General features: G+C 43.8%; 1 protein-coding gene across 1 annotated transcript; it reads right to left on the bottom strand.

Moving 5' to 3' along the window:
* Positions 1-25,291, bottom strand: LOC115123715 (ras-related protein Rab-12). Its single transcript, XM_029653070.2, has 6 exons — positions 24,916-25,291; positions 22,184-22,244; positions 16,971-17,109; positions 16,287-16,376; positions 13,056-13,160; positions 1-10,280 (listed from the first exon to the last, which is right to left on the bottom strand). The coding sequence occupies exons 1-6, from the start codon at positions 25,133-25,135 to the stop codon at positions 10,173-10,175; spliced, it is 723 nt and encodes a 240-aa protein (XP_029508930.1). The 5' UTR covers positions 25,136-25,291; the 3' UTR covers positions 1-10,172.
* Positions 25,292-27,202: the final 1,911 nt, after the last annotated feature.

Raw genomic sequence — 27,202 nt, forward strand, 5'->3', positions numbered from 1 at the left:
TTTGGGTAATAAATATATATCTTTATTCGCACTTCATTAGTTAAAGAATGCAACAAAAAAATGTTATCAATACCAAAAATCCACTTCAAAACATGACAACTGTTTTTTTATTTTCCAAATAACTCAAACTTGTTTTATATAAAAGCAGGCTTGAGGTGAATTCAGTCAATTCAGGAAGTAAACTATAATTGGAACAAAAATTACTTCTAAGTAAACTGACATTTATATGAAAACTTATTTTACAAAATTCAATTTTAAATTCATATAATTTCCTTAATAAGTCACTGAGTTTAATACAAATGAACCCCAACTCTAATACACAGTGATGTCTTTCATCTTTAAAAAGATGGAATCTGCGGGGGGCACATGGACACGGTCCTCCCCCAGCATCGTTGGTATGGGTTTTGCTCTGTTGATGAAGCAGTGTTGGGGATCACCAAGGGAAAATAAATAGCAGGACATATACTGCTGTTCTAATCGCATGTGCAATGATGTCAGAGGGGGGAGGGGCCATGTTGGTTGTTTGTTTGCAATCATTTTGTTGTTGTTGTTGTTGTAATATCTCAAACAGACGTGTCAGTTTGAGTAGATTACAGCTTTAAAAGGATGTGTGTAACAGGTACCTGCCAAAACAAAGGTACCTGCCAAAACACAGGTACCTGCCAAAACAAAGGAAACAGCCAAAACACAGGTACCTGCCAAAACAAAGGAAACAGCCAAAACACAGGTACCTGCCAAAACAAAGGTACCTGCCAAAACAAAGGAAACAGCAGCATAAAGTAACCTCATAGGGCGTTAGGCCAACGCGAGCCGCCGGGCCAACGCGAGCCGCCGGGCCAACGCGAGCCGTCGGGCCAACGCGAGCCGTCGGGCCAATCCCTCTCCTCTTCCGAACCCCCCCACCAGAGAGTATAGATAGACTTGTCTGTAGAACGGAGATGGTCAATGCCATGTTTATTACTAACTGAGGGGGGGGGGGGGTAGTGTACATTTATTTAATACTTGATCTCAATCAATCTATCGATCTTTTGATTGATTGATTGATACTTGATCGGACTCCTTCTCAATCTAACAATCTAAAACATGTAACCAGGAGTGGAATTGAAGGTGGGGAAAAAGGCGAGTCACAACTGTTGTATCACTGAATGAATGTATCACATTCAGCTCAAAAATGTGGAGATTTTTTACGTGTCAATTCCACTCCTGTATGTAACCCGTAACCCGCACCAGAAACACATCCAAGAACCACAAAGAAATACGACCAAGAAAACAATAGACAATAGCAGCTCAAAGGGTTAAATTAGAGTTAATGTTATCATAGCCTAACAGTCAGCTGGTGACAGTCCAGCTGGTGACAGTCCCGTTGGTGACAGTCCCGTTGGTGACAGTCCAGCTGGTGACAGTCCGTTGGTGACAGTCCCGTTGGTGACAGTCCCGTTGGTGACAATCCAGCTGGTGACAGTCCAGCTGGTGACAATCCAGCTGGTGACAGTCAGCTGGTGACAGTCCCGTTGGTGACAGTCAGGTAAGGTCGGGCATTAGATTCTAAAAGATGTACTGGACTAGCCAATCAGCAATGACCAGTGCCTTGAGGGTTGGACCAGTGTAGCAGCTGAAGATGGGACCCTAAGTATGATGGGATGTGAATTGCTTAATTAACTCAGGAACCACACCTGTGTGGAAGCACCGGTTTTTCAAATGTATCCTTTCTTTGGCAGTTACCTGTATCTTGACTATGCATTTTGACCTAAACTATTATGTGTATATTGATAGGACAATCTAGACAACAATCAATTTGAGTGGGAGCCTTTCTTGACCCTTGACCCAACATTTCCATCACTGACATTTCATTAACAGTTGAAAGGTATAAACCTTCAATCTGAGGCCTTTCAAACAACCATTACTAAAGACAACCATTACTAAAGACAACTATTACTAAAGACAACCATTACTAAAGACAACTATTACTAAAGACAACCATTACTAAAGACAACTATTACTAAAAGACAACTATTACTGAAATACAACTATTACTAAAAGACAACTATTACTGAAATACAACTATTACTAAATACAACCATTACTAAAGACAACTATTACTAAAGACAACTATTACTGAAATACAACTATTACTAAAAGACAACTATTACTAAAGACAACTATTACTAAAAGACAACTATTACTCAATACAACTATTACTGAAATACAACTATTACTAAAAGACAACCATTACTAAAGACAACTATTACTAAAAGACAACTATTACTGAAATACAACCATTACTAAATACAACTATTACTGAAATACAACTATTACTGAAATACAACCATTACTAAATACAACTATTACTAAAGACAACTATTACTGAAATACAACTATTACTCAATACAACTATTACTAAAGTCACAATGACAAGAATCCTCCCCAGATAGCTGGTGTAACGGTACAAAAGCATTCCAAAACACATATCTTTAACTTCACAGAGATTTCTTGTTTTTGACCATTTCAATCATTTCTTGTTGGGGTTTGATCTATGTAGTAGACCTACCATGTTGAATTTAAGGAGTAGTTCACCATTAAAATGATCTACACGAGCCAATCGAGTCACTCAAAATCAATTCCTAATTCATCCCAAAACTGAATGTTGCACCACCAAAAACTTTCCCCGATAAACAAAACGAACATGTCGTCTTTACACTTTCATTTCTGTCCGCTCTAAAATGCAACACAGAAATAGTAACATATCTATGGAGGGACACAGATCACTTTTTTTTGGTAGTATTTCAACTTAAGAGGAAGTGAAAAACATGAGGATAATAACATTACCATGACAATATTAGTACCAAAAATAAAGTGTACTTCAAAAGCAACATGTTTTTTTGGAGTCTGTACAAAGAGAGAACCCTGTGACTGACTGTATAGACACCTCATATAGACTGACTATATAGACACCTCATATAGACTGACTGTATGTAGACACCTCATATAGACTGACTGTATGTAGACACCTCATATAGACTGACTGTATAGACACCTCATATAGACTGACTGTATGTAGTCAGTCTATATGAGGTGTCTACATAGACTGACTGTATGTAGACACCTCATATAGACTGACTGTATGTAGACACCTCATATAGACTGACTGTATGTAGACACCTCATATAGACTGACTGTATGTAGACACCTCATATAGACTGACTGTATGTAGACACCTCATATCTTCATAGAGACCTCATATAGACTGACTGTATGCAGACACCTCATATAGACTGACTGTATGTAGACACCTCATATAGACTGACTATATAGACACCTCATATAGACTGACTGTATGTAGACACCTCATATAGACTGACTATATAGACACCTCATATAGACTGACTGTATGCAGACACCTCATATAGACTGACTATATAGACACCTCATATAGACTGACTATATAGACACCTCATATAGACTGACTGTATGTAGACACCTCATATAGACTGACTATATAGACACCTCATATAGACTGCCTATGTAGACACCTCATATAGACTGACTGTATGTAGACACCTCATATAGACTGACTGTATAGACACCTCATATAGACTGACTGTATGTAGTCAGTCTATATGAGGTGTCTACATAGACTGACTGTATGTAGACACCTCATATAGACTGACTGTATGTAGACACCTCATATAGACTGACTGTATGTAGACACCTCATATCTTCATAGAGACCTCATATAGACTGACTGTATGCAGACACCTCATATAGACTGACTGTATGTAGACACCTCATATAGACTGACTGTATGTAGACACCTCATATAGACTGACTATATAGACACCTCATATAGACTGCCTATGTAGACACCTCATATAGACTGACTGTATGTAGACACCTCATATAGACTGACTATATAGACACCTCATATCGTCATAGACTGACTATATAGACACCTCATATCGTCATAGACTGACTATATAGACACCTCATATCGTCATAGACTGACTATGTAGACACCTCATATAGACACCTCATATAGACTGACTGTATGCAGACACCTCATATAGACTGACTATATAGACACCTCATATAGACTGACTATATAGACACCTCATATAGACTGACTATATAGACACCTCATATAGACTGACTATGTAGACACCTCATATAGACTGACTGTATGTAGACACCTCATATAGACTGACTATATAGACACCTCATATCGTCATAGACTGACTATATAGACACCTCATATCGTCATAGACTGACTATATAGACACCTCATATAGACTGACTATATAGACACCTCATATAGACTGCCTATGTAGACACCTCATATAGACTGACTATATAGACACCTCATATAGACTGCCTATGTAGACAACTCATATAGACTGACTATATAGACACCTCATATAGACTGACTATATAGACACCTCATATCATCATAGACTGACTATATAGACACCTCATATCATCATAGACTGACTATATAGACACCTCATATAGACTGACTGTATGTAGACACCTCATATAGACTGACTATGTAGACACCTCATATAGACTGACTATATAGACACCTCATATAGACTGACTATATAGACACCTCATATCTTCATAGAGATTGAGAGACTGAAATAGGGGACTAACCCAATTAGGGGGGGCAAAGTTTGTTGTTGTTGCAAAACGGTTTTGGTATAGTGTGCACGAATGAATGTGACCCCAGGAGTGGCACTGATAAGGTTTAACACTGAAAACAAGGTATTTGGGCATTATTAGTGCTGCTAACTAGTTTAATACTGAATCCATTTTAACCTGCCTTGCCTCACTTCAGCATAGGACCTGAACTAGCTATCGTGGATTGTAGTGCAAAACACTACAATGAAAACTAAAACGGATCAGAAAACCATCCAAGCCACTCATAATGAATGTAAGGCAACACAAAGTGTATTCGGGGAAAATAATTCAGACCGCTTCACTTTTTGTTACGTTAAAGCCTTACTCTAAAATGTATTAAATTGTTATTCAATTAAGCAAAAACAAGTTTAGATTTTTTTCTTTCTTCAAATTCATAAAAAATATAAAACTGAAACATCACATTTACATAAGTATTCAGACCCTTTATTCAGTACTTTGTTGAAGCACCTTTGCGATTATAGCCTCCAGTCTTCTTGGGTATGATGCTACAAGCTTGGCACACCTGTATTTGGGGAGTTTCTCCCATTCTTCTCTGCAGATCTTCTCAAGCTCTGTCAGGTTGGATGGGGAGTGTCGCTGCACAGTTATTTTCAGGTCTCTCCAGAGATGTTCGATTGGGTTTAAGTCTGTGCTCTGGCTGGGCCACTCAAGGACATTCAGAGACTTGTCCCGAAGCCACTCCTGCGTTGTCTTGGCTGTGTGCTTAGGGTCGTTGTCCTGTTGGAAGGTGAACCTTCGCCCCAGTCTGAGGTCCTGAGCAGGTTTTCATCAAGGATCTCTCTGTACTTTTCTCCGTTCATCTTTCCCTCAATCCTAACTAGTTGCCACCACGATGCTTCACCGTAGGGAAGGTGCCAGGTTTCCTCCAGATGTGATGCTTGGTTTCATCAGACCAGAGAATCTTGTTTCTCATGGGCAGAGTCCTTTAGGTGCCTTTTGGCAAACTCCAAGAGGGCTGTCATGTGCCTTTTACTGAGGAGTGGCTTCCATCTGGCCACTCTATCATAAAGGCCTGATTGGGGGAGTGCTGCAGAGATGGTTGTCCTTCTGGAAGGTTTTCCCATCTCCACAGAGGAGCTATGGAGCTCTGTCAGAGTGACCATCTGGTTCTTGGTCACCTCCCTGACCAAGGCCCTTATCCCCCGATTGCTCAGTTTGGCTGGGCGGCCAGCTCTAGGAAAAGTATTGGTGGTTCCAAACTTCTTCCATGTAAGAATGGAGGCCACTGTGTTCTTGGGGACCTTCAATGCTGCAGAAATGTTTTGGTACCCTTCCCCAGATCTGTGCCTCGACACAATCCTCTCTCAGAGCTCTACAGACAATTCCAACCTCATGGCTTGGTTTTTGCTCTGACATGCACTGTCAACTGTGAGACCTTATATAGACAGGTGTGTGCCTTTCCAAATCGTGTCCAATCAATTGAATTTACCACAGGTGGACTCCAATCAAGTTGTAGAAACATCTCAAGGACGATCAATGGAAACAGGATGCACCTGAGGTCAATGTTGAGTCTCATAGCAAAGGGTCTGAATATTTATGTCAATAAGGTATTTCTGTTTTTGTCATTATGGGGTATTGATGTCATTATGGGGTGTTGTGATGTCATTATAGCGTATTGTGATGTCATTATGGCGTATTGTGATGTCATTATGAGGTATTGTGATGTCATTATGGGGTATTGTGTGTAGATTGATGAGGACATTATTTTATTTAATCCATTTTAGAATAAGGCTGTAACTTTAACAAAATGTGGAAAAAGTCAAGGGGTCTGAATACTTTCCTAATGCACTGTAAATTAACACGACACCGGCGATTTGGCATTATTGTCCGTTTAAAAAAGAAAACACGTTGAAATTGTTGACACAGATGGTCCTGTCCAATACAAAATGGCCGCTAGGCGGTTTTCTGATAGAATATCCATGACGTCAGCCCCAAAATGACAACATATACAGTACCAGTCAAAAGTTTGAGTTTTTCTTTAGTTTTACTATTTTCCACATTGAATAATAGTGAAGACATCAAAACTATGAAATAACACATATGGAATCATATACTAACCCAAACATTTATATTTAAGATTCTTCAAAGTAGTCACCCTTTGCCTTGATGACAGCGTTACACCCTCTTGGCATTCTCTCAACCAGTAGTCACCTGGAATGCATTTCAATTAACAGGTGTGCCTTGTTAAAAGTTCATTTGTAGAATTTCTTTCCTTCGTAATGCGTTTGAGCCAATCAGGTGTGTTGTGACAATGTAGGGGTGGTATACAGAAGATAGCCCTATTTGGTAAAAGACCAAGTCCATATTATGGCAAGAACATCTCAAATAAGCAAAGAGAAATGAGTCCATAATTACTTTAAGCCATGACAGTCAGTCAACCCGGAACAATTCAAGAACTTTGAAAGTTCCTTCAAGTGCAGTCGCAAAAACCATCAAGCGCTAGGATGAAACTGGCTCTCATGAGGACCGCCACAGGAAATGAAGACCCAGAGTTACCTCTGCTGCAGAGGATACATTCACTGGAGTTACCAGCCTCAGATAGCAGCCCAAATAAATGTTTCAGAGAGTTCAAGTAACAGACACATCTCAACATCAACTGTTCAGAGGAGACTGTGTGAATCAGGCCTTCCTGGTCAAATTGCTGCAAAGAAACCACTACTAAAGAACACCAATAAGAAGAGACTTGTGTGGGCCAATAAACAATGTCCTTTGGTCTGATGAGTCCAAATTCGAGATCTTTGTTTCCAAACAACGTGTCTTTGTGAGACGCAGAGTAGGTGAACGGATGATCTCCGCATGTGTGGTTCCCACCGTGAAGCATGGAGGAGGAGGTGTGAGGGTGCTTTGCTGGAGACACTGTCAATGATTTATTTAGAATTCACGGCACACAACTAGCATGGTTACCACAGCATTCTGCAGCAATACGCCGCCATCCCATCTGGTTTGCTCTTAGTGGGACTATAATTTATTTTTCAACAGGACAACGACCCAACACACCTCCAGGCTGTGTAAGGGCTATTTGACCAAGAAGGAGAGTGATGGAGTGCTGCCTCAGATGACTTGGCCACCACAATCACCCGACCTCAACTCTATTGAGATGGTTTGGGACGAGTTGGACCGCAGAGCGAAGGAAAAGAAGCCAACAAGTGCTCAGCATACGTGGGAACTCCTTCAAGACAGTTGGAAAAGCATTCCAGGTGAAACTGGTTGAGAGAATGCCAAGAGTGTGCAAAAGGTGGCTACTTTGAAGAATCTCAAATATATTTTGATTTGTTTAACACTTTTTTTGGTTCCTACATGATTCCATATGTGTTATTTCATAGTTTTGACGTCTTCACAATTAGTCTACAATGTAGAAAATATATTTCTTTTTAAATGAAGAAAAACCCTTGAATGAGTAGGTTTGTCCAACATTTTGACTGGTACAGTACATCTGATTCTACACTAACTACCGTGTCTGTCTACTTGTATTTTTTTTGACCTAAGTTACTACGTGATAATCTATCATTTAAAAAAAAAACTGTCTATATTAAACTATGTACAAAAATACATTTCCATCCAAATGTACCTAAAGAAAGAATTGTGCAATGTGACACGTGTCCTTTTTCCATGTTGTTCAGTAGAGATACAGAGTCCTTACAGTTACTAGGTCTACAGAGCAGGAGGAACAAGGAGCTCCCTCATATAGAGTGTGTGTGTGTGTGTTGAACTGTGTTGAGCTATATGTGTGTGTGTGTGTGTGTGTGTGTAGGGTTCTCTCTCTCTCTCTCTAACTAGGATGCACCTGGCTGCAAGGCACAGCTAGCCAAGCGGGCCCCGGGACGAAGTAGTCTGGGGCAGGTATATACTGTACGTGTGTGTGTACAGGTGTATACTGTACGTGTGTGTGTGTACAGGTGTATACTGTACGTGTGTGTGTACAGGTGTATACTGTACGTGTGTGTGTACAGGTGTATACTGTACGTGTGTGTGTGTGTGTGTGTCTTAACAAGGTCTCTGTATTAGTTAGTGTGTGTGTCATATCATACAGCCCCAGAAGTAGAACTGGGAGGACGTCTATCAGAGCAGGTGTGTCTAAGCAGGAACACCTGAGCAGGTGTGTCTAAGCAGGAGCACCTGAGCCTGCGTCCCAAATGACAGCCTGTCCCCTAGAAAGACTGGTCAAAAGTAGTGCACTATGAAGAGAATAGTGCAATTTGGGAGGCTTCCAGACTGCTGCTTGGTTCTGCTGCCCTCCGGTGGCCAGAAGGGTTCTGCTCTCCTCCAGTGGCCAGAAGGGTTCTGCTCTCCTCCAGTGGCCAGAAGGGTTCTGCTCTCCTCCAGTGGCCAGAAGGGTTCTGCTCTCCTCCAGTGGCCAGTAGGGTTCTGCTCTCCTCCAGTGGCCAGAAGGGTTCTGCTCTCCTCCAGTGGCCAGAAGGGTTCTGCTCTCCTCCAGTGGCCAGAAGGGTTCTGCTCTCCTCCAGTGGCCAGAAGGGTTCTGCTCTCCTCCAGTGGCCAGAAGGGTTCTGCTCTCCTCCGGTGGCCAGAAGGGGTAGGGGGTCTCCGCAGGGTGGATGGTGGAAGGGGTAGGGGGTCTCAGCAGGGAGGATGGAGGATGGTGGAAGGGGTAGGGGGGTCTCAGCAGGGTGGATGGTGGACGGGGTAGGGGATCTCAGCAGGGTGGAGGGAGGATGGTGGAAGGGGGTCTCAGCAGGAAGGATGGTGGAAGGGGTAGGGGTTCTCAGCAGGGTGGAGGGAGGATGGTGGAAGGGGGTCTCAGCAGGAAGGATGGTGGAAGGGGTAGGGGTTCTCAGCAGGGTGGATGGTGGAAGGGGTAGGGGGTCTCAGCAGGGAGGATGGAGGATGGTGGAAGGGGTAGGGGGTCTCAGCAGGGAGGATGGATGATGGTGGAAGGGGTAGGGGGTCTCAGCAGGGAGGATGGAGGATGGTGGAAGGGGTTCTCAGCAGGGTGGATGGTGGAAGGGGTAGGGGGTCTCAGCAGGAAGGATGGTGGAAGGGGTAGGGGTTCTCAGCAGGGTGGATGGTGGAAGGGGTAGGGGGTCTCAGCAGGGAGGATGGAGGATGGTGGAAGGGGTAGGGGGTCTCAGCAGGGAGGATGGATGATGGTGGAAGGGGTAGGGGGTCTCAGCAGGGAGGATGGAGGAAGGGGTAGGGGGTCTCAGCAGGGAGGATGGAGGATGGTGGAAGGGGTAGGGGGTCTCAGCAGGGTGGAAGGGGTAGGGGGTCTCAGCAGGGAGGATGGAGGATGGTGGAAGGGGTAGGGGGTCTCAGCAGGGAGGATGGAGGATGGTGGAGGTGGAAGGGGTAGGGAGTCTCAGCAGGGAGGATGGTGGAAGGGGTAGGGGGTCTCAGCAGGGAGGATGGAGGAAGGGGTAAGGGTTCTCAGCAGGGAGGATGGAGGATGGTGGAGGTGGAAGGGGTAGGGGGTCTCAGCAGGGAGGATGGAGGATGGTGGAGGTGGAAGGGGTAGGGGGGTCTCAGCAACAGCGCATGCGTGGCGGGTTGAACTCAGGAGGAACGTCTGGTTCAGGCTGCAGAGACAGGATACTGTTGGAAAGCTCCCTACTGGGAATCTCCAGAGGCATCTGATGAGACAGGAAGACAGAACAGGAAGTTAACAGACAGTAGAAACAGAACATCTTTATTACAGGCTACAGCTACATGTTATTACAGGCTACATGTTATTACAGGCTACAGCTACATGTTATTACAGGCTACAGCTACATGTTATTACAGGCTACAGCTCCATGTTATTACAGGCTACAGCTACATGTTATTACAGGCTACATGTTATACAGGCTACAGCTCCATGTTATTACAGGCTACATGTTATTACAGGCTACAGCTACATGTTATTACAGGCTACAGCTACATGTTATTACAGGCTACATGTTATTACAGGCTACAGCTACATGTTATTACAGGCTACAGCTACATGTTATTACAGGCTACAGCTACATGTTATTACAGGCTACATGTTATTACAGGCTACAGCTACATGTTATTACAGGCTACATGTTATTACAGGCTACAGCTACATGTTATTACAGCTACATGTTATACAGGCTACAGCTACATGTTATTACAGGCTACATGTTATACAGGCTACAGCTACATGTTATTACAGGCTACAGCTACATGTTATACAGGCTTCAGCTACATGTTATTACAGGCTACAGCTACATGTTATACAGGCTTCAGCTACATGTTATTACAGGCTACAGCTACATGTTATTACAGGCTACATGTTATACAGGCTACAGCTACATGTTATTACAGGCTACATGTTATACAGGCTTCAGCTACATGTTATTACAGGCTACAGCTACATGTTATACAGGCTTCAGCTACATGTTATACAGGCTTCAGCTACATGTTATACAGGCTACAGCTACATGTTATTACAGGCTACAGCTACATGTTATTACAGGCTACAGCTACGTGTTATTACAGGCTACAGCTACGTGTTATTACAGGCTACAGCTACGTGTTATTACAGGCTACAGCTACATGTTATACAGGCTACAGCTACATGTTATACAGGCTACAGCTACATGTTATACAGGCTACAGCTACATGTTATTACAGGCTACAGCTACATGTTATTACAGGCTACATGTTATTACAGGCTACATGTTATTACAGGCTACAGCAACATGTTATTACAGGCTACAGCTACATGTTATTACAGGCTACAGCTACGTGTTATTACAGGCTACAGCTACGTGTTATTACAGGCTACAGCTACATGTTATTACAGGCTACAGCTACATGTTATTACAGGCTACAGCTACATGTTATTACAGGCTACAGCTACATGTTATTACAGGCTACAGGTACGTGTTATTACAGGCTACATGTTATTACAGGCTACAGCTACATGTTATTACAGGCTACAGCTACATGTTATTACAGGCTACAGCTACATGTTATTACAGGCTACAGCTACATGTTATTACAGGCTACAGCTACATGTTATTACAGGCTACAGCTACATGTTATTACAGGCTACAGCTACATGTTATTACAGGCTACATGTGATACAGGCTACAGCTACATGTTATTACAGGCTACAGCTACATGTTATTACAGGCTACAGCTACATGTTATACAGGCTACAGCTACATGTTATTACAGGCTACAGCTACATGTTATTACAGGCTACAGCTACATGTTATACAGGCTACAGCTACATGTTATTACAGGCTACAGCTCCATGTTATTACAGGCTACAGCTCCATGTTATTACAGGCTACAGCTCCATGTTATTACAGGCTACAGCTCCATGTTATTACAGGCTACAGCTCCGTGTTATTACAGGCTACAGGTACGTGTTATTACAGGCTACATGTGATACAGGCTACAGCTACATGTTATTACAGGCTACAGCTACATGTTATACAGGCTTCAGCTACATGTTATACAGGCTACAGCTACATGTTATTACAGGCTACAGCTACATGTTATTACAGGCTACAGCTACATGTTATTACAGGCTACAGCTACATGTTATTACAGGCTACATGTTATACAGGCTACATGTTATTACAGGCTACAGCTACATGTTATTACAGGCTACATGTTATTACAGGCTACAGCTACATGTTATTACAGGCTACATGTTATACAGGCTTCAGCTACATGTTATTACAGGCTACAGCTACGTGTTATTACAGGCTACATGTTATACAGGCTTCAGCTACATGTTATACAGGCTACAGCTACATGTTATTACAGGCTACAGCTACATGTTATTACAGGCTACAGCTACATGTTATACAGGCTTCAGCTACATGTTATTACAGGCTACAGCTACATGTTATTACAGGCTACAGTAACACACAAGACAATATTGGGAATTATAGGAAAACATTTAGGAAATACTCCATAGGCATTTGGTGAGACAGGAAGAAGACAGGAAGACAGGAAGCAGACAGGAAGAAGACAGGAAGAAGACAGGAAGTAGACAGGAAGTAGACAGGAAGAAGACAGGAAGTATACAGGAAGTAGACAGGAAGTAGACAGGAAGAAGAAGTAGTTAATAGGTACACACCTGATCACCAGATCACAAAGAATAGAAAATAGGGTTCAACGACCATCCTTCCTTGTCTGAGTCAATGCTTAAAGCAGCAGTTGGTGTGGCAAACAAAAATGACTAATCACAATACTATAAAACACATTCAAGACTATTATCACTTAATAATATACGTACAGTAACAGGAAACTATTGATTTCCTAACTAATACTGAAGAAAAAAAATCATTACATTGAAAATAATAAAAAATATATATATATATATATATATATTTGTTTTTTAGTTATAGCAGAGATAACAAGAGCACAGTGAGGTAACTACTCACCTTTGCTAGAATGTCGTCCACTAGTTTCAGAAAGCACTCCTCCACGTTAAAGTTATCCTTGGCACTGGCCTCGCAGAATCGCAACCCAGATATCCTGGAGACAAACTGCGGAGAGAAATGGAACTTCTGTAGTGTTGTTTCTCGGGGGAATAAGGAAAGATTATAATTTACCCCTTTTTTTCTCCCCAATTTCGTGATATCAAATTGGTAGTTACAGTCTTGTCCCATCGCTGCAACTCCCTGTACGGACTCGGGAGAGGCGAAGGTCGAGAGCCCTGCGTCCTCCAAAACACGACCCGCCAAGCCGCACTACTTCTTAACACACCGCTCGCTTAACCCGGAAGCCAGCCGCACCAATGTGTCGGAGGAAACATCGTCCAGCTGGTGACTATGTCGACTATGCGCCCGGCCCGCCACAAGGAGTCGCTAGGGCGCGATGGGTCAAGGAAATCATGGCCGGCCAAACCCTCCCCTAACCCGGACGACGCTGGGCCAAATGTGCGCCGCCTCATCGGTCACGGCCAGCTGTGGACACAGCCTGGGATTGAACCCGGGTCTGTAGTGACGCCTCAAGCACTGCGACACAGTACCTTAGACCTCTGTGCCACTTGGGAGGCTCCTGACCAAATTTTAAAGCACTCAGAACTCTGGTTAATGTACAACTTAAAGGCTTTCCAATTTGTAAGTCGCTCTGGATAAGAGCGTCTGCTAAATGACTTAAATGTAAATGTAAATGTAACTGTCAGATTTTTCAGTGGATCTTCAGAGGAATGTGAAGGAAGCAGTGACATTTACATTGTGCATTGATGAGGTGAGCAACAGTAACAGGAGCGACGTCTAACAGGAGCGACGTCTAACAGGAGCGACGTCTAACAGGAGCGACGTCTAACAGGAGCGACCTCTGTAACAGGAGCGACCTCTGTAACAGGAGCGACCTCTGTAACAGGAGCGACCTCTGTAACAGGAGCGACCTCTGTAACAGGAGCGACCTCTGTAACAGGAGCGACCTCTGTAACAGGAGCGACCTCTGTAACAGGAGCGACCTCTGTAACAGGAGCGACCTCTGTAACAGGAGCGACCTCTGTAACAGGAGAGACCTCTGTAACAGGAGAGACCTCTGTAACAGGAGCGACCTCTGTAACAGGAGCGACCTCTGTAACAGGAGCGACCTCTGTAACAGGAGCGACCTCTGTAACAGGAGCGACGTCTAACAGGAGCGACGTCTAACAGGAGAGACCTCTGTAACAGGAGCGACCTCTGTAACAGGAGCGACCTCTGTAACAGGAGCGACCTCTGTAACAGGAGCGACCTCTGTAACAGGAGCGACCTCTGTAACAGGAGCGACCTCTGTAACAGGAGCGACCTCTGTAACAGGAGCGACCTCTGTAACAGGAGCGACCTCTGTAACAGGAGCGACCTCTGTAACAGGAGCGACCTCTGTAACAGGAGCGACCTCTGTAACAGGAGCGACCTCTGTAACAGGAGCGACCTCTGTAACAGGAGCGACCTCTGTAACAGGAGCGACCTCTGTAACAGGAGAGACCTCTCTAACAGGAGCGACGTCTGTGTTTAATCTAGAGTGGAATTAACCCTTTACACTCGTGGGAATTGGCCTATATGGATAGGGCTCTATGGTAGAAGCTCTCAAGGGGGTTAAACACATTGAACGCTGCAGGTAGAAATGTAGTGAATAGAGCCGGCATGATTCCTCTCTCTACATGTCAGAGATGCATGCATGTTCTGTGTAATATGTTTATATCTGAACGTTCCACAGTGTGCAAACTGTTGTTGTGTTTCAGTATTCTGGCAGGTCTAGTCTGGCTTCTACTGTTTTTTGTTTTTTTTGTGGATTCTGATTGGTTGCTTGTATGATGGAATAGAAGCTCTATGGTGGTCCCCCTTCCCACTCCTTCATGTTACTCTGCCTCTCCTGGTTTAAGGATTTAACCACATCTTTTCTTTTTATTTAAACATCTTTGTCATTTTAAAACATATTCAGTGGGCATACTCTCCATGTTGTTGACCTCTAAGCCTTTACACTCTTGGGAATTGGCCTATATGGATAGGGCTAAATTGAAACGTTTCTAACAGAACAACTATAAAAGCAAATGCATAACAATGGTAGCAATTGAAAGAGAACAGTTTGGAGATAAATGGGGAAATAATTAGACCAAAAAGTTGAGGACACAACAGTTCACCTGACCAGACTGAATCCAAACATCACACTGTTGATGTGAATGTTACATTTACTGAACTTTTGACAGCATTTATTAATAACGACATCTGAATATACTGTGATACATTCAGTAACATAAGAATATTCCTGGACAATGTGGGGTAGGTGAAATATAAAACAAAACAAAAATGACGACAATGGGTTTGAGGGAGAGGACTAACTGGAGTCTCCAAGTCGACACACGACTCTCTTTCTGTGAGTCATTTCAAGTCATTTCAATGCAATGTGGGGTAGGTGAAATATAAAACAAAACAAAAATGACGACAATGGGTTTGAGGGAGAGGACTAACTGGAGTCTCCAAGTCGACACACGACTCTCTTTCTGTGAGTCATTTCAAGTCATTTCAATGTCATTCAAGTCATTTCAATTCAAGTCATTTCAAGTCATTTCAATGCAGTTTTATGACTCAAGGACGGATCCTCCAACTATAAGAGGTGTTTTTTTTTTGTAGCTCTCCTAGCTGTGTCGTTGAGGAACTGAAGTCAAGGACATTTGTCATTTTTGTTTTGTTTGGAACACAGCCCTGCATTCCCACCATCACACAACTACTGTTGCTGATTAACACAATCCTAAAAAATATCCATTATAAATCGCAATCTGGGTCAGGTGGGCTAGCTAAGTTATAAAATACAAAAACTTACAGTGTTAGGCTTTCAAGACGCACTTCAGACAGATTGTAATTATGGTGAGAATAGAACAGAGTGCATTCTGGTCCTCAACGTCTCCTCTTTCAGAACATATGGACTCCTCTTGACTTACAGCATTTCCCCTCACTCAGAAAAACAACAAAAGTTACCCAATGAATGGGCGGAATGGGGTCGACTTCTTGACGTTTCGCGCAGTGCTCAAGTTCAAAACGTCTGTCAGTCAAAACCCGTACAGAGCTGTGAAGCGGAGAGACGGAACTCCGACCTCATTGATACATTTCCTCCCTCTAATGATTTGAGGCGAGGATAACGTCGGTTATCTGATCCTAGATCAGTGTGTAACTCACCCTCTCGGCAGTCTGTTTAGTGACGATGCGGTCCGTCTCACAGTCCAGCTTGTTCCCCACTAGCAGCAGCTCTGCCTCCTCTGAAGCATACTGACCAATGAAAGAGGAGAGATTAGTGCACTAGTATGTCCTCTAAAAAGCGTTCTGACAAGGGAGGAAGGAAGGCAGGACCAGGGTTGGGGGGTACTGGAGGACCAGGGTTGGGGGGGTACTGGAGGACCAGGGTTGGGGGGTACTGGAGGACCAGGGTTGGGGGGGTACTGGAGGACCAGGGTTGGGGGGGGTACTGGAGGACCAGGGTTGGGGGGGGGTACTGGAGGACCAGGGTTGGGGGGGTACTGGAGGACCAGGGTTGGGGGGTACTGGAGGACCAGGGTTGGGGGGGGTACTGAAGGACCAGTGTTGGGGGGGGTACTGAAGGACCAGGTTTGGGGGGTACTGAAGGACCAGGGTTGGGGGTGGTACTGAAGGACCAGGGTTGGGGGGTGGTACTGGAGGACCAGGGTTGGGGGCGGGGTGGGGGGGGGGTACTGAAGGACCAGGGTTGGGGGGTACTGTAGGACCAGTGTTGGGGGGGGGAGTTACTGGAGGAAAAACACTGCTCTACTACATTGGGATTCTAAAACTCACTCTCTGAAAACCCACCAAGCTATCAAAAGCTGTTCCAAGAGTTTTTAGTCTGACCTTGTCGATCATCTTCATCCACTTGGGAAGGTCGTCGAAGGTTTCCTGCTTGGTGATGTCATAGACCAGTACTATCCCTTTGGCCCCACGGTAGTAGGCGGAGGTTATACTGTTGAACCTCTCCTGACCAGCTGTATCCCTGGAGGTACAGGACACGTCACATATCAGACTGGATCCATGAGTTAGAGAAAGGACACATCACAGACTGGATCCATGAGTTAGAGACAGGACACATCGCATATCAGACTGGATCCATTAGAGACAGGACACATCACATATAAGACTGGATCTATTAGAGACAGGACACGTCACATATCAGACTGGATCTATTAGAGACAGGACACATCACATATCAGACTGGATCCATTAGAGACAGGACACATCACAGACTGGATCCATTAGACAGGACACATCACAGACTGGATCCATTAGAGACAGGACACATCACATATCAGACTGGATCCATTAGAGACAGGACACATCACAGACTGGATCCATTAGAGACAGAACACATCACATATCAGACTGGATCCATTAGAGACAGAACACATCACATATCAGACGGAATATATTAGATAGAGATGGGACACATCACAGACTGGATCCATTTGTTAGGTTTTCCCAGAACATCTGACAAATTAGGGCCAGGAGGTTTTCCAGACCATCTGTCTAGACTGAGTGTGTCTTGTACAATGTTTTTTAAATATTTTTTGTTTACCTTTATTTAAATTAGGCAAGTCAGTTAATGAGAACAAATTCTTATTTACAATGACGACCTACAATGACGACCTGCACTCAGCACTGTCAACACTTCGTATTCAACACTTCTATACGACATAAAATGTACGTTCTTCCTATTTCCACTCAGCACTACAACAAGCACTGCAGCAGTAATGAACGAATAGGACAGTGTATCTATAGGCTTGCCTTGTTGTTATTATTAGTGGCTTGGGTCTACAGGCTTGCCTTGTTGTTATTATTAGTGGCTTGGGTCTATAGGCTTGCCTTGTTGTTATTATTAGTGGCTTGGGTCTATAGGCTTGCCTTGTTGTTATTATTAGTGGCTTGGGTCTATAGGCTTGCCTTGTTGTTATTATTAGTGGCTTGGGTCTATAGGCTTGCCTTGTTGTTATTATTAGTGGCTTGGGTCTATAGGCTTGCCTTGTTGTTATTATTAGTGGCTTGGGTCTACAGGCTTGCCTTGTTGTTATTATTAGTGGCTTGGGTCTATAGGCTTGCCTTGTTGTTATTATGAGTGGCTCGGGTCTGTAGGCTTGCCTTGTTGTTATTATTAGTGGCTCGGGTCTATAGGCTTGCCTTGTTGTTATTATTAGTGGCTCGGGTCTATAGGCTTGCCTTGTTGTTATTATTAGTGGCTCGGGTCTATAGGCTTGCCTTGTTGTTATTATTAGTGGCTCGGGTCTATAGGCTTGCCTTGTTGTTATTATTAGTGGCTCGGGTCTATAGGCTTGCCTTGTTGTTATTATTAGTGGCTCGGGTCTATAGGCTTGCCTTGTTGTTATTATTAGTGGCTCGAGTCTATAGGCTTGCCTTGTTGTTATTATTAGTGGCTTGGGTCTATAGGCTTGCCTTGTTGTTATTATTAGTGGCTTGGGTCTATAGGCTTGCCTTGTTGTTATTATTAGTGGCTTGGGTCTATAGGCTTGCCTTGTTGTTATTATGATTGGCTTGGGTCTATAGGCTTGCCTTGTTGTTATTATTAGTGGCTCGGGTCTATAGGCTTGCCTTGTTGTTATTATTAGTGGCTCGGGTCTATAGGCTTGCCTTGTTGTTATTATTATTAGTACGTACATATCCCAACCAGAAGCCATGGATTACAGGCAACATCCGCACTGAGCTAAAGGGTAGAGCTGCGGCTTTCAAGGAGCTGGACTCTAACCCGGAAGCTGATTAGAAATCCCGCTATGCCCTCTGAAGAACCATCAAACAGGCAAAACGTCAATTCAGGACTAAGATCGAACCGTACTACACCGGCTCTGATGCTCGTCGGCTGTAGCAGGGCTTGCAAACCATTACAGACGACAAAGGGAAGCACAGCCGAGAGCTGCCCAGTGACACGAGCCTACCAGACGAGCTAAACTACTTCTATGCTCGCTTCGAGGCAAAAAACACTGAAAGATGCATGAGAGCCCCAGCTGTTCCGGACAACTGTGTGATCACGCTCTGCGCAGCCGATGTGAGTAAGACCTTTAAACAGGTCAGCATTCACAAAGCCGCAGGGCCAGACGGATTACCAGGACGTGTACTGCGAACATGCGGTGACCAACTGGCAAGTGGCTTCACAGACATTTTCAACCTCTCCCTGTCCGAGTCTGTAATACCAACATGTTTTAAAAAGACCACCATAGTGCCTGTGCCCCAGAACACTAAGGTAACCTGCCTAAATGACTACCGACCCATAGCACTCACATCTGTAGCCATGAAGTGCTTTGAAAGGCCTTCATGGCTCACATCAACACCACTATCCCAGAAACCCTAGACCCACTCCAATTTGCATACCGCCCCAACAGATCAACAGATGATGCAATCTCTATTGCACTCCACACTGCCCTTTCCCATCTGGACAAAAGGAACACCTATGTGAAAAGTATGTTTATTGACTACAGCTCAGCGTTCAACACCATTGTGCCCTCAAAGCTCATCACTAACCTAAGGATCCTGGGACTAAACACCTCCCTCTGCAACTGGATCCTGGACTTCCTGACGGGCCGCCCCCAGGTGGTAAGGGTAGGTAACAACAAATCCGCCACGCTGATCCTCAACACAGGGGCCCCTCAGGGGTGCGTGCTCAGTCCACTCCTGTACTCCCTGTTCACTCATGACTGCACGGCCAGGCACGACTCTACACTAGAGGTCGACCGATTATGATTTTTCAACGCCGATACCAATTATTGGAGGACCCCCAAAAAAAAGCAGATACCGATTAATCTGACGATTTTTTAAATGTATTTATAATAATGACAATTACAACAATACTGAATTAACACTTATTTTAACTTAATATAATACATCAATAAAATAAATGTAGCCTCAAATAAATAATGAAACATGTTCAATTTGGTTTAAATAATGCAAAAACAAAGTGTTGGAGAAGAAAGTAAAAGTGCAATATGTGCCATGTAAAAAAGCTAACGTTTAAGTTCCTTGCTCAGAACATGAGAACATATGAAAGCTGGTGGTTCCTTTTAACATGAGTCTTCAATATTCCCAGGTAAGAAGTTTTAGGTTGTAGTTGTTATAGGAATTATAGGACTATTTCTCTTTATACCATTTGTATTTCATTAACCTTTGACAATTGGAAGTTCTTATAGGCACTTTAGTATTGCCAGTGTAACAGCATAGCTTCCGTCCCTCTCCTCGCCCTTACCTGGGCTCGAACCAGGAACACAACAGCCACCCTCGAAGCAGCGTTGCCAATGCAGAGCAAGGGGAACAACTACTCCAAGTCTCAGAGCGAGTGACGTTTGAAACGCTATTAGCAAGCACCCCGCTAACTAGCTAGCCATTTCACATCGGTTACACCAGCTTCATCTCGGGAGTTGATAGGCTTGAAGTCATAAACAGCTCAATGCTTGAAGCACAGCGAACAGCTGCTGGCAAAACGCACAAAAGTGCTGTTTGAATGAATGCTTACGAGTCTGCTGCTGCCTACCATCGCTCAGTCAGACTGCTCTATCAAATCATAGACTTAGTTATAACATAATAACACACAGAAATACGAGCCTTAGGTCATTAATATGGTCGAATCCGGAAACTATCATCTCGAAAACAAGATGTTTATTCTTTCAGTGAAATACAGTCATTGAAAATAAGAATGTGTTCTTAACTGACTTGCCTAGTTAAATAAAGATGAAATAAAGGTGTTAAAAAAAACAATATATATATATTTTAAATCGGCCAAATCGGTGTCCAAAAATACTAATTTCCGATTGGTATGAAAACTTGAAATCGGCCATTCCGACTAAACGGTCGACTTCTACTCTACACCATTAATAAGTTTGGCTATGACACAACAGCGTCATCACCAACAACGATGAGACAGCATATAGGGAGGAGATCAGACCTGGCCGTGTGGTACCAGGACAACAACCTCAATGTGATAAAGACAAAGGAGATGATCGTGGACTACAGGAAAAAGAGGACCGAGCACGCCCCCATTCTCATCGACGGGGCTGTAGTGGAGCAGGTTGAGAGCTTCAAGTTCCTCTGTGATCACATCACCAACTAACTAACATGATCCAAACACACCAAGATTGTCGTGAAGAGGGCACGACAAAACCTATTCCCCCTCGGGAGATTGAAAAGATTTGGCATGTGTCCTCAGATCCTCAAAAGGTTCTACAGCTGCACCATCGAGAGCATCCTGACTGGTTGCATCACTGCCTGGTATGGCAACTGCTCAGCCTCCGACCGCAAGGCATTACAGAGGGTAGTGCGTACGGCCCAGAACATCACTGGGGCCAAGCTTCTTGACATCCAGGACCTCTATACCAGGCGGCGTCGGAGGAAGGCCCTAAAAATTGTCAAGGACTCCAGCCACCCTAGTCACAGACTGTTCTCTCTGCTACCGCACGGCAAGTAGTACCGGAGCGCCAAAGTCTAGGTCCAAAAAGCTTCTAAACAGCTTCTACCTCCAAGCCATAAGACTCCTGAACACCTAATCAAAATGGCTACCCAGACTATTTGCATTGCCCCTCCCCCTCTCACACCGCTGCTACTCTCAGTTGTCATCAATGCATAGTCACTTTAATAACTCTACCTACATGTACATATTACCTCAATTACCTCGACACCGGTGCCCCCGCACATTGACTCTGTACCGGTACCCCCATGTATATAGTCTCGCTATTGTTATTTTACTGCTGCTCTTTAATTACTTTTATTTCTTATTCTTATCCACATTGTTTTTAAACTGCATTGTTGGTTAGGGGCTCATAAGTCAGCATTTAGCTGTATTCTGCACATGTGACTAATAAATCAAATTTGATTTGCTGTATCCTAGGTAGAGCAGGGTTACATAGAGGCTGACTGACAGTGGTGGAGCCCAGATCAATGGGTACAGTCCAGTACACTACTGTGCAGTAAGTCAGTCTGTGTGAGGTAGTGAGACAGAACAGTGAGACAGAGGAAATACACCAGGAAGTTATTAAAGAGACTGACTGATGATGACTTCCTGTTTCCGTTTGACTCACCAGATTTGCAACCTGATCTTCTTCCCTCTCAGCTCCACCGTCTTGATCTTAAAATCTACTCCTGCAGGGAGAGGGAAGAGGGAGAGAGAAAGAGCCTGAAAAAAGTAGTCATGTGCTCTACTCTAGTGCTCTACTGCAATGATCTACTACTCTAGTGCTCTACTACTCTAGTGCTCTACTACTCTAGTGCTCTGCCCTAGTGCTCTACTACTCTAGTGCTCTACTACTCTAGTGCTCTACCCTAGTGCTCTACTGCTCTACTCTAGTGCTCTACTGCTCTGCCCTAGTGCTCTACTGCTCTACTCTAGTGCTCTACTGCTCTACCCTAGTGCTCTACTCTAGTGCTCTACTACTACTCTACTCTAGTGCTCTACTCTAGTGCTCTGCCCTAGTGCTCTACTGCTCTGCCCTAGTGCTCTACTGCTCTACTACTCTAGTCTAGTGCTCTACTACTCTCGTCTAGCTCTCTGCCCTAGTGCTCTACTCTACTTTAGTGCTCTACTCTAGTGCTCTACTACTCTACTCTAGTGCTCTACTGCTCTACTCTAGAGCTCTACTGCTCTACTCTAGAGCTCTACTGCTCTACTCTAGAGCTCTACTGCTCTGCCCTAGTGCTCTACTGCTCTGCCCCAGTGCTCTACTGCTCTGCCCCAGTGCTCTACTACTCTACTGCTCTGCCCTAGTGCTCTACTACTCTACTCTAGTGCTCTACTGCTCTGCACTAGTGCTCTACTGCTCTGCCCTAGTGCTCTACTGCTCTGCCCTAGTGCTCTACTGCTCTGCCCTAGTGCTCTACTCTAGTGTTCTACTGCTCTACTCTAGTGCTCTACTCTAGTGCTCTACTGCAGTGCTCTACTGCAGTGCTCTACTGCTCTACTCTAGTGCTCGACTCTAGTGCTCTACTAATCTACTCTAGTGCTCTACTCTAGTGCTCTACTAATCTACTCTAGTGCTCTACTACTCTACTCTACTGCTCTACTCTAGTGCTCTACTAATCTACTCTAGTGCTCTACTAATCTACTCTAGTGCTCTACTCTAGTGCTCTACTCTAGTGTTCTACTCTAGTGTTCTACTCTAGTGCTCTACTATAGTGTTCTACTGCTCTACTCTAGTGCTCTACTGCACTGCTCTACTCTAGTGCTCTACTGCTCTACTATAGTGTTCTACTATAGTGCTCTACTATACTGCACTGCTCTACTCTAGTGTTCTGATACTGCCTGAGCAGAGTTGAGATGACTTTAAGGAATTAAAAATAATTACGTCATCAAATAAAAAACTAAGTGATTTCTAAGTGATTTCCCCCCCCGACAGAGACAATGGAATATTTTCAATGTTCTGGCAATTGAATGTTAACTATTTTTGGTTTTGGAATTAACTTTAAAAAGCTCTAAAATCATTGTAATATCATTATTTCTTAATGCACTTCATGTTTTTTAATTTTTTAAAAATATTAATTATCAAAATGAAATCCGTGATTTTTTTTTAAACGAATCGAACCGAAACCAATCAGACCTTAAAATGCACTGACCTAACAACAACAATCTCTAGCAAGAGAACAGTTCGTTCCCTCAGTCAGTAGTACCAAAGATCTGCATAACTAAACCCAGATACACCACAGCCTGTCTTTTCCAACGGGAACTATTGAGTCAAAGTGGGCAGAGCCAATCACGACATTGCGAGTTCCTATTGACGCGTTCATCTGCATATTTCCGTCAGGGAACGCCTCCTGCGTGAAGTACGCATGCGTGATAACTCTATTCGCTTTTGCAATGGGTAAAAGTCTACATAACTTAGTCCACTCTGTTTATAACAGTTTGTAGTTTTGGGTACCGAAAAATGTAATTGCGGACAAATGTTTAATCGATGATAAAATATGCAGAATTTCGGTAAGAATGAATCTCGATTCAAGCTTCTCCCACTGTCGGCCATATTTGTTAGTGAGTGGAAACGTCAAGCGGATGCTTCACATTTATACATCCGGTGACATATCTGTCTCATTGTTCTATCTGTGGTCGTACTGCTACATCTGCTGGACATGGCTCAAGTTACAGTAGTACTAGATGGCTGCTCTGTTGTCAGATTAGTGTCAACACATTCTCAAGGGTAATTCACCATATGGCAGTCTTTCCTTTTAGTTATTTACCAACTTCTGCTTTTCAGATAAGATTTTACGACAACTTTTGTCAACTACCATGGCCACACAGTAACGGGTGGGTATACGTTGTGTTACGTTCAAAACTGGAATCTGTTCCAAAATAACAAGGTTGTTCAACAAACAACGCATACCAAAGTAGCTCGATCAAATCAACTAGTTAACGAAATAGGCATCAACTCACCACGTAGTTTATTCTTAACGTTTGTCCATGGGATACCAGGAGTGAGGACAAACATTTTCCGGAATAAAACGTAGTGAGTGAAAAACTCCATGAAATTAACCCACTCCTTTACCCCTGGCATCTTATTCTGCAGTTAAACAACTTGTGTATGCGTTGTTTATTGAACAACCTTGTTATTTATGAAGTTTGTGTAATAGATTCCTGTTTTGAACGAAACACAAATTTATACCCACCCCACAGTAAGTAGATGTTCCAACGATAAAGGTTGGTTGCATTTCTCACTGACAAGTCATGCAACGCTGCAACGCAAACATGACCTAGACTTGGATAAAAAAAAACAACAACTTGCTTTCAGATAGTTTGGCTAGTAAAGGACCTTAGATGACCATTCCTTACCAACAGTTGATTTGCATGCTTCACAGAAAGTGTCGTCTGTAAATCTTTCCATTAGACTGGTTTTTCCCACGCCACGGGAGCCGATAATGATAATTTGAAGTTTGTAATCAGCGGGCCTCGGCGGCATCTTCCTGCGGCGAGACTGTGCCCCCAAAGCGGGGGAAGCATTCGCTGATCCCCCGCCACCGGCCATCCGCTTGATTTCATACCTCGAATCCATCAATAATTACACATTTGAACCCCTAGCTATATACGCTTTAAAATGGGAGAAGATCACTTTCCTATAGTCTTTTAAATGAGTTAGTTCAGGAAAGTTGTTCAACTTCCAAGTATGTTGTTTAGCTGCTGACTGTCAAGCGGATCCTGGGAGCATGTTCATTACGTCACCGCAGGCACCATAGAACCTCGCCAGTCTTCTTCTTCTTCGTTGGGATTTGGTTGGCAGGATCGCATCCAACTTTCAGGTGCATACATCGCCACCTACTGTACTGGTGTGTGTGAGCCCATTCATGTCCTTTCTACATTATATTCTTTTGATACAATAATGCAACATTGGGGGAAATTGCCCTGACAACTATTGTCCCTCTCTAAAAACCCACCACCCATTCCACTATTTAACCCTATAAAAATCCACCACACATTCCACTATTTAACCCTATAAAAACCCACCACCCATTCCACTATTTAACCCTATATTTAACCCTATAAAAATCCACCACACATTCCACTATTTAACCCTATAAAAACCCACCACCCATTCCACTATTTAACCCTATAAAAACCCACCACCCATTCCACTATTTAACCCTATAAAAACCCACCACCCATTACACTATTTAATAACCCACCACCCATTCCACTATTTAATAACCCTATCTAATCTGACTCCAGACCAACGGTTTGAGGATGTATCACGACCCTGCAGCGCTGTTCTGCAGTAAGTACTTCTCAGCCGCTGCCACCACAACCTCCTATTGTCTGTGACTTTGATCCATTTCTGCAGTATAATTAACAACCATGGCTATAAATGCTCAAATAAAAAATAAAAACACTTTACTGAAGCACTTATTCTTCCCATCGCTCTCTCATGGTCTCTGCCTACTCACAGGAATCCTCTCTGGATCCCTCACCCTGCACCCATCTCCCTCTACCACTCTCTCATGGTCTCTGCCTACTCACAGGAATCCTCTCAGGATCCCTTACCCTGTACCCATCTTCCTCTACCACTCTCTCATGGTCTCTGCCTATTCACAGGAATCCTCTCAGGATCCCTCACCCTGTACCCATCTTCCTCTACCACTCTCTCATGGTCTCTGCCTATTCACAGGAATCCTCTCAGGATCCCTCACCCTGTACCCATCTTCCTCTACCACTCTCTTCACTGCTTCAGCATACAACACTTTCTGTACTACTGTAACCCTGGCAACCTCAATCTGCCTTTCTCTCACCGGACACCTCCGATCTAACAGCCCTATAATCACCCCCACAACTAAACACACACAACTTTCTCCACCGATACCACAACTGCCTTTGTCTCATGCCCTCCTGCACACTTCTCACATCCACAACTGCCTTTGTCTCATGCCCTCCTGCACACTTCTCACATCCACAACTGCCTTTGTCTCATGCCCTCCTGCACACTTCTCACATCCACAACTGCCTTTGTCTCATGCCCTCCTGCACACTTCTCACATCCACAACTGCCTTTGTCTCATGCCCTCCTGCACACTTCTCACATCTAGGCATTTCCCTCCAACACCCTTCCATAAATTTGACACCTAAAACACGGTCCTATTTTCAGAACATAAAACTCTCGCGGGATAACTAACACTTCCTACCTTGACCTTATCTGGTCAAATAAAATAACCTCAGCATGATAGATAATGTCTTCTCCTTTCCCCCCACCGTAGTTACGTATCACCAACCGACAGGTGTCCCAGACACCAGGAATCTCCACTTTTAAACTGCTCCTCAACACTTAAATGCCACCCCCGTTTATCATTCCTTTCGACCTGCTCCTCCTCAACACTTAAACTCCACCCCGTTTATCATTCCTTTCGACCTGCTCCTCCTCAACACTTAAACTCCACCCCGTTTATCATTCCTTTCGACCTGCTCCTCCTCAACACTTAAACGCCACCCCCATTATCATTCCTTTCAACAGCGCCCTGCTCCAGAAAGGAAAACACGTCGCAATACTTGTCCCTTAATCTCGTAATCCAGAGAGCCCTTTCTCTCTGGACGGAGGAAACGCAATAAAATCGTCATGTCCACTCCGAGTTACCTT

The sequence above is a fragment of the Oncorhynchus nerka genome, linkage group LG20 (assembly GCF_034236695.1).
Source record: "Oncorhynchus nerka isolate Pitt River linkage group LG20, Oner_Uvic_2.0, whole genome shotgun sequence".
Taxonomy (NCBI): Eukaryota; Metazoa; Chordata; class Actinopteri; order Salmoniformes; family Salmonidae; genus Oncorhynchus; species Oncorhynchus nerka.

Coding starts and splice junctions, on each gene's coding strand:
- LOC115123715 (XM_029653070.2), bottom strand. CDS start 25,135: ATGGATTCGAGGTATGAAATCAAGCGGATGGCCGGTGGCGGGGGATCA. Junction 17,110..22,183: donor AAGATCAGGTTGCAAATCTG/GTGAGTCAAACG, acceptor CTGTACCTCCAG/GGATACAGCTGGTCAGGAGA. Junction 10,281..13,055: donor TGGACGACATTCTAGCAAAG/GTGAGTAGTTAC, acceptor CTGTCTCATCAG/ATGCCTCTGGAGATTCCCAG.